The sequence below is a fragment of the Elephas maximus genome, chromosome 7 (genome assembly GCF_024166365.1).
Source record: "Elephas maximus indicus isolate mEleMax1 chromosome 7, mEleMax1 primary haplotype, whole genome shotgun sequence".
In the NCBI taxonomy this organism is placed as follows: Eukaryota; Metazoa; Chordata; class Mammalia; order Proboscidea; family Elephantidae; genus Elephas; species Elephas maximus.
In genome coordinates this window covers 57,745,732-57,754,502 of record NC_064825.1, presented here as the reverse complement: position 1 = coordinate 57,754,502, position 8,771 = coordinate 57,745,732, and the positions used below count along the sequence as shown (strand labels likewise).

At 48.3% G+C, this 8,771-nt stretch overlaps 2 protein-coding genes across 2 annotated transcripts; both read left to right on the top strand.

The window, feature by feature from the left end:
* Window positions 1-1,082: 1,082 nt before the first annotated feature.
* On the top strand, window positions 1,083-2,915 carry UBQLNL (ubiquilin like). Its single transcript, XM_049891352.1, has one exon. It carries the CDS (start codon window positions 1,083-1,085, stop codon window positions 2,913-2,915), a length of 1,833 nt encoding a protein of 610 aa, XP_049747309.1.
* Window positions 2,916-4,760: 1,845 nt separating this feature from the next.
* Window positions 4,761-6,725, top strand: LOC126080023 (ubiquilin-3-like). The gene has a single exon (XM_049891350.1). It carries the CDS (start codon window positions 4,761-4,763, stop codon window positions 6,723-6,725), a length of 1,965 nt encoding a protein of 654 aa, XP_049747307.1.
* Window positions 6,726-8,771: the final 2,046 nt, after the last annotated feature.

Genomic DNA, 8,771 nt, shown 5'->3' with positions numbered 1-8,771 from the left:
CTCTAGTAATCACCTCTACCCTCACTTCACTTGATTACAGGTACCTCCCATTTTAGTGTTTCAATCCAAAGGTGAATACTAAAGACCAGGCTGGTACATTGAAACAAATCATTCTAAAATTGCTATCACAGCATGTAGGAAAGAGTGAATCATACATAAATGGAAAATATTTTGCAAGGAATGATTCACTTACCTTTAGTTTGGAATGCCTGTAGAGGAATACTCCTTGGTTAGCCCTACTCCTGCTTCCTAGGACACAGGACATTTTTTCCCTGCCACATGAGTCCATTCTCAATGAAGCATAAACCCCAAAATCTAGACTCTAGAGAAAAACATGACCTCTCTTCCACTTAAGACCTTTGTTCCTTTTCCATTTTCCTTTGTAAGGACCCATATTTCCCAGATCATGAACAACATTAATGTTCCTTTCCTATGGAAGAGATTCCATTCTTACTCACAGGTATATGGTTTTGTGGCTTTAATAGACCCAAAGTTTCTCACAACAACCCTGACATCCCTCTAAGGGGCCCAAATTCAACACCACTTAAAATCACATATCCCAAAAATAACCTGGTCCTTTATTTTTTACTGGTTTTATTCTGAGAACTTTGTCCCCAGTTGTCTGACAAACTATCTTATTTTATTAAAGAGGTCTAGATCCTTTTTTTTAGATCCCCCAAAACATCATCCTTCCCCAGCCAGTCCTGCTTTGGTAGGGACTGTGAGGCTAGAGTTGATATCACAATATCCCTTTTCTGAAGATGTTATGTACCTAATGGGTGGGGCAGGGGGAGGGGCAGCCCTGGGAGGAGTCGTCAGAACTTAGCTCACCTTTAACCAAGTATGAATCAGTAGCCAAGACAGGCCTCAGTTGGGCCATATCTGGAGAGCTGGGGTGGGGGAACAACACCACAAAATATCTGGCCCAAGCCCAAACCCTCACTTCATCGCAGGCAACAAGGAAACTAGCCAGTGACCTGAGAATACAACAGCTGAGACGCAGGCCAGCAGAAACATTTGTCTACCCTCACCCCTCTGTCCCTGCATCTACCTGCTCCCTACCTGCCCACCAGCTAAGGCCCATGCCGCATGTCACCGCCCGAACACTCAGGATGGCCCAGAGTGGGCGTCTAACAAATCCATCTGCAGACAAGGATATCTCTTTGAGTGTCACTCGAGTAATAGTGAAGACACCAGGCAAGCAGCAAGACTTTATGGTAGCTGATGACACCTCGGTGAGGCAGTTCAAGGAGAAGCTATCAGCTCATTTCAAATGTCAAATTGACCAGCTAGTACTGGTCTTCATGGGTCGCCTTCTCAGAGACCATGACACACTGAGACAGAGGGGCATCCTGGATGGCCACACCATTCACTTGGTCATCAAATCCAAGCATGGCTCCCAACCCCTAGCCCATTCCTCCTGGAACCTGCCAACCAATGAGCCCTGCCACTGGGGTAGAAACACCAAAGGAAATAGCAGTGAGGTACATCAGCCTGCTGGCCTGAGTCAAGCCCCATTGGAATCACCCCTCTTTGTGGAGCCAGAGATGCCCAAAGTGAAGACCCAGAACCTGGAAGTGTGCAGTCCTGGGCACATGGAACACATGTTGGATAATTCTAGTACCCAGCAGCTTCTGTCCAACACAGATTTCGTGAGGCAGTTCATCTCAGAACATCCAGAGATGCAACAATTGATGCAGCAGAACCCAGAGGTTTCCCACATCCTTGACAATTCTGAGATCTTATGGCAGACTCTGGAGCTGGCCAGGAACCTTGCCATAATCCAAGAGATAATGCAGATTCAACAAACTGCACAGAACCTTGAGCATCCACAGAACTCACAGCCATTTCTGGGCTTAGAGAAAGCTCTGGGTGGAGACAACGCCCTAGGTCAGAGCTGTGCTGATTTCAATGACCAAATGTCCAACAACTTGCAAGATACCTTTGGGGGCAACCTTTTCACAGCTCTCTTGTCAGGACAAGTGTCAGAACAAGTCCAGCCCTCACCTTTACCTCCACCACCATCCCAGGAATGGCGGGACCAACTTCCACAGCTACCTACAACCCGGGTTATTTATACCAGTTCATGTGGTTTATCCTCAGCCAATGGAACCCCCAGCAGGGTGAACCATACTGGCAGGGTCAGCGCTGCTACCATCTCCACCAAGGGCCGAAGCCATACCTGTGCCATTCAGCAGCCAGTTGGGGTGCCAGCCTTACCCAGCATAGAACCCATTCAGCAGCACCAGGCAGAAGGCAAGGATGACATCTCTCTAAGTGAGTCTGACCAGAGACTGGAGGATGATCTGCAGCTGTCAGATGAGCAGACCAGCTCCCAGATTACAGGGAGCATGACACAGCTGCTTATGAACAACCCTTGCCTGGCAGCCCGAATGATGCTGTTTATGAGTATGCCCCAGCTGAGTGAACAATGGAGGCAGCAGATGCCCACATTCCTGCTGCAGACACAGCTTTCTGACTTGCTGGTACCCCTAGCCAACCCTAAAGCATCACAGGCAATACTGCAGATTGAGCAGGGTCTACAGTTGCTGGCCACAGAGGCTCCTGTTCTTCTGCCCTGGGTTGCACCCTACCTATGGGGTCTGGGTTGGCTTCCTGACCCCAGCTGCAGCTACCCTGACATGACACCCTTGTCCTGGGATGTGCCAGACATGGCTGACCCCAAAGGGCCTGAGGGCTGCCATAAATCTGGAGCAGTCCTGCAGAGGCTACAATCCCTAGCTGAAGAACCCTCTCAATCTCTACAAGCTCCTGAGATTCGCTTTAGCAAGCAGATGAAATCTCTCCAGGCCATGGGCTTTGGCAACCATCATGCCAATCTGCAGGCACTCATTGCCACCAAAGGAGACACCAGTGCTGCTATCCGCAAACTCAAGAGATCCCAGGGATTCTAACCACCACCATGCCTACGTACTTGCTTGTTACCTGCCCGCTGCCCATTTGACTGCCTCATCTGCCTTCTTTACCTCTCTTGATGCCTCCAGCAAGGAGCAGCCCTGGGACAGGAGAAACCAACCAGCGCTTTCCCTATTGAATAACAAATCATTGACCATGACTGAAATATCTGTCAATAAAATGGCTACACCTACTTCCCCCATCTGAAGTTTGGCTTTGTTTCCTTCACCAACAAGTAACTAGGTGTGGGTGATACCCTTGTCTCACCTACCATACGTACATGAACACACTCACAAACCATGTACGTATCAATATAGAGATAAAAGGCGTCATAGTCACACAAAAACCATATATACATATATGAAACTATGCTTACATACCCAAGAATATGCTAGCATATTCCCAGACAGCTGTGCAAAACACACAAGCTCACATAGACACAGATTCACATATATGAGCACAAAAAGGCAACACATAGAGATTTATACCCAGCCATGTATATATATATATATATATATATATATATATATTTATGTATATACACAGATACACACAAAAACATAAAGACACATAAACAGGTCCACATTTAGGAAAAGTCACCCGTAGCATGCCCATACAAAATGGAAACACTCATTCAAAGAGGGAAACGATATCATGTAGATAAACCCAGGTGTTTAACCATAAAGACTGTCTTCCTTGCTTTCTCAAACCCAGATTGATCAATTTTGAAAGTAAAAGGAATATCTAGTAGGCCAGAGTAGGAGGAACCCATGTATCAGCCAGGTCCTGATGAGTATTTATCCTCACAGAAGCCTCTTGCTAATTATCACTGCTACAGTCATACAATTTAATACTCTGTTCAAGAACCCATTTATTCCTTGTTTCTAAATTTTTATTTATTTATCTTTTCTCAGTAAGCAGTCACTCCATTTCTTAAGTTCCTCTAGGGTATAATAATAATAATGATAGTAACGATGATGTAAAAGAAAAACTTCGTCATCCTTGACCCCTCTCTCACATCCCAAATTCTATTAACAAATCCATTTAATACCTTGAAAATATAAATATAATTCATGGTTAATGATGAAACAGAGAGAAGACAGGGACATATGTTGCTTTGTAGCATATCCTGACTGGGCATTAGCTGAACTTGGGGCTAAATGGAAAAAAGGAACTGAGAGGTCTTTTTCAATACCTGGGTCAGTCTGAGCCTCCACATACCACATAACAGGTTGTGTGGAAGCAGGACTCTTGGCCTAATAAGGAAGGGCCAACCCAGGCCCCTCACTCTGAAGAAGACAACTGAGGTAAAAAAAGGAAAGTTAAAGGTAGGGGAGAAGGAGTTTCCAGGGACCCAGAGAACCTAGGAGGAGTCTCAAGAATCCATTGCGTGTGGCTGTGATTTCAGTGCTGAGGTCACAGAGGTGCCCTGATGGAGTGGGTTCTGGCCCAGAAGGCTCAGGGGTGGTTGTGCAGCAAGATGAGGGCTGTTTGGAGCCCCGCATAAGAGGAAGGACGGGGTCACAGCTGACTGGTATGTATTCCCCAAACTGGGCCCTCCTGCTGCATTTGCCTCATCATTCACAAACTACACATCTTTCCCAGGACCCCATATTCCCCTCCCCTGACCCCAACATCTCTCAATCGATTAATCCCCCATAAGCATCCTGCCCTAGGGATCTCATAGCCCCTTCCATGCAGACCCTACATTTTTCCCCCAGCCCAAGACCCCAGATCCTTTTGCTCACCTTTCCTACTTTTGCCATTGCCCAAAAGGATGATCTTGGTCTCATCCCCATCCCCCCAGCTGTGTCCCCACAGACCTGGGGCTCCTGCTGATCACCATGGCCAAAAGCGGAGAGGCTCTGCCACAGGGTGGCCCAGCACCACTCCAGGATTCCCACCTCATCAAGGTGACAGTGAAGACACCCAAGGACAAGGAGGATTTCTCAGTTACAGATACATGCACCATCCGGCAGCTGAAGGAAGAGATATCCCAGCGCTTTAAGGCCCACCCTGATCAGCTGGTCCTAATCTTTGCTGGCAAGATCCTCAAGGACCCTGACACACTTACACAATGTGGCGTGCGGGATGGCCTCACTGTCCACCTGGTCATCAAGATGCAGCATCGTGCTGTAGGCACGCAGTGCCCAGCTTCTTCAGTCCCTACCCAAGCCCGAAGCCCTGGATCATTCCCTCACTCGGCCTCCATTTTCCCTTCAGATGGGCCTCCCACTTTCAGCTTAGGTGTTCTCACAGGCCTCAGTGGGCTGGGCCTCACCTCTGGTAACTTCCCCAACCAGCCAGGCTCACTGATGTGGCAGCATGTATCTGTGCCTGAGTTTGTGGCTCAGATCATTGATGACCCGTTCATCCAGGGTCTGCTGTCCAATACAGGCCTGGTACGCCAGCTGGTTCTTGACAACCCCCACATGCAGCAGTTGATCCAGCACAACCCGGAGATTGGGCATATTCTCAACAACCCTGAAATCATGCGGCAGACACTGGAGTTTCTACGCAACCCTGCCATGATGCAAGAGATGATGCGTAGCCAGGACCGGGCGCTCAGTAACCTCGAGAGCATCCCTGGTGGCTATAACGTGCTTCGTACCATGTACACAGATATTATGGACCCAATGCTTAATGCAGTCCAGGAGCAGTTTGGTGGCAATCCTTTTGCTACTGCCACTACTGCTGATACCACCAGCAGCAACAGCCAACCTTCGAGGACTGAGAATTGCGATCCTCTCCCCAACCCGTGGGCTTCCACATACAGAGGCTCAGGTGGCAGGCAAGGAAGGCGGCCTGGGGACCAGGATGCATCTGAAACTAGAAACGGGGTCTTCAATTTGCTGGCTATAGGACTTTATGACTACCTCCAGCAATTACCTGAGACCCCCCAATCCCTTGGAACCTACCTTCAGGGAATTGCATCCTCCCTCAGTATAAGCAGGGAACCATGCCCACCAGGAAACCAAGTTCCCCCAACTTCATCCTCTTCCCAGGAACCTGGGTCAGGCCAACCTCTCTCCAAAGAGTCAGTAGTCATCAAGGGAAAGTCCTCCTGCCCATCTTTCCTGAGATACCCCACAGAGGGCAGTGCCGGGCAAGGTGGAAGCCAAGATGGGGCAGGGGAGGGCTCCACTGGCCATAGCACCAATATGCCTGATCTTGTCTCAGGGCTGGGAGATTCTGCGAAAAGGGTCCCATTGGTTTCTTCACCACCTTCCCCCATGACAGCCTCCTCTGGAGTCCCTGAGCCTGCCTGGCTGCCGCCACCAATTTATCCAAGATCTTTAAGGCCAGTTGACATGAATCACAGCCCACAGGTACAGGATGAGATGCGTGGGCAGCTGCCGCTGCTGCTGCACCTTCAGGCAGCCATGGCAAACCCCCGTGCCATGAAAGCCCTCCTGCAGATTGAGCAGGGTCTGCAAATCCTGGCAACTGAAGCTCCACGCCTCCTGCTCTGGTTCATGCCTTGCCTAGCAGGGCTGGGGACTCTGGCAGGAGGTACAGAGCCTAGGGAGGGTACCCTTATGCCTGAGGGTCCTCCTCAAGCCCCAGCTCCCGAGGTTCCCCAAGCATGGGGCTCTACTGAGCTGGGCCTCCGTTCAACTCCCTTCCTCCAGATGTTACAAGCCTTAGCTAGTACCAATCCCCAGCAGTTGCAGCCTGAGACTCACTTCCGGGTACAGCTGGAGGAACTTCGGGCCATGGGCTTTCTGAATCCCGAAGCCAATCTTCAGGCCCTCATTGCCACGGGGGGCAACTTGGAGGCTGCTGTGGAGAGACTGAGGCAATTGTAGGAGCCATAGTTGTTCAGATTACATCTTTTCCTCTGTGCCTTCCCCCCAATTCTCACTCCCTCAGCTCCCCCATTCTTGAATGCAGGTGTTCTATGAACCAAATTTAATACGATGCACTTTACTGCAGAGACGATGTTGTTCCAGGGTCAATGAGGAAGAATAAGAGGCAGAACCAGGGTGGGGGTGGTGTGTGTGACCCAGCCACTCCTACCCACTGCACCACCGTGGGGGCCCAGTCTGAGCTCTGCTTGTGCCTGTCTTGGGATGCAATTACAACCAATCTCCAGTGTCAGCTGCTGCCTAAGTGTAATTCTTTGCGGGCTGTGAAAGGAGGGGAGGAAATGGGAGAAGAGGTGGCAATAAGGGCTGTCTCTACTTCTACATACAAGGGAAGACTTGGAGGGGGAACTAAAATGTCTGAAATTAGAAGATTCAGGCTCATGGAAAACAGAAGCGGGATATTGGGGTCTTTGCTGTAACCCTTCCAAGACTGAGGCCTGCAGACATCCCGGGGTTTTTCCAGAAGTCCCCCAGATTTTGGGTCCCTTAGGAACTGCCACCATCTATTCTGTTCTTTGGGGCTCCCTCCCATCAGTCTGACTGCAGAGTGGAAGCAGCTTCCTTTTTTTTTTTTTTTAATTGTTCCTGCAGTCTACCCATAGGTAGCTATCACTTAAGGATTAAATGCTGATCCCTGAGTGGGTAGAGACAGAGCAGCAAGGATTCAGGCTGGGTTCCAAGTTTCCCTAACCTCACTGAGTTTACAAAGGTACTTTCCCTAGTAGCCAGTTCAGGGGGTTGATTTCACTGCCATGGACCTTCTTTGTTCTGGAGTTTGTCTTTCTTGCAACTCTTAGCTCATTTGTTCGTTCACTCAATGGAAATTGAGGTATTAGAATTCAATGTGAACAAAAGAAAAATGACACTGCCCTGTTATGATCTGGTAACGCGAAATAATATTCTTCAAATGTTTTTTATAGATGACTATAAACTATGCTAAGTGCTATAAAGAAAACTACAGAGAGCTGGGAAATAGAGTTACACAGGCTTGATCTACTCTTTGGGGTGAGGGAAGACTTCTGGGAGTGAATGCACTTTAAGCTGAAGTCTGAAAAGTGTAAAGAACGAAGTAGGTAAAGAACCTGAGAGAGAAGCGATGAGAATTCTGGGAATGGGGTCATGATGTACAAAGGTGTTGAGGTAGAAGCTGCATAGCACATGACGGAGGGGCTTGGAATCTCAGACTAAATTCCTGTTTGGACTTAGGGACCTCTTCTTCCACGCACCCTGTGGTAAAAGTGTTATAATTCATAAATCAAGCCAGCGAACCATGCTTTCCAGTACACATATACATAACCCGCCCATAGGCTCACACTGATAAACCCTTAACTCCAGAGAAATGAATGGCACAAGCACAATGCATATTCACACTTTCATGTGGGCACATACTTCAACAGGCACACTCAAGTGCATACACACAGACATGTGTATACCCAATGTACATATGCACCAACATACATACAAAACATAGTCCTTTAAATTAGAGTTTTATCACAGAATGGAGGTGTAAAAAAGATTAATGCTATATTCCTCTTAAGGAAAGAAAAGAGCCCTTGATGGAGAATACCACTATGGTAAAAGTGCCATGACCTGTATTTAAATGTCAGAGAGCAGGTGTTGTGGGTCCTTTCAAGGACTGGAAAAAACAGAACCTCTGCCTGGAGCCCAGACTACTTGGACCAGCTTATCTTTACCATTTAGCTACTCAGCACATGGGCGAAGAAGATGACACAAACTTTTGGGGAGAAATTTCCCACACAATTTTAGGTTTCAACCTCTAGGTGGAGCACAAGTCCTCAAGCCCCTTCCCCACCCCATCACTCATCAGGAGTGGGAGCTCTTGTCCAAATGAAAGGCTCAATTGTTAGTGGAGATGCTAGGGACAGGAAGAGAAAACTCTTGCCTCTAGGTTTCCTGCAACTACTAAAGCAAAGTGCTCCAGGAACTGCCTCTGACTGGGAAAGATGTAAAATCCAACCTCTAATT

What these genes read in the sequence shown, in the direction of transcription:
- UBQLNL (XM_049891352.1), top strand. Translation starts at nt 1,083, where the DNA reads ATGCCGCATGTCACCGCCCGAACACTCAGGATGGCCCAGAGTGGGCGT.
- LOC126080023 (XM_049891350.1), top strand. Translation starts at nt 4,761, where the DNA reads ATGGCCAAAAGCGGAGAGGCTCTGCCACAGGGTGGCCCAGCACCACTC.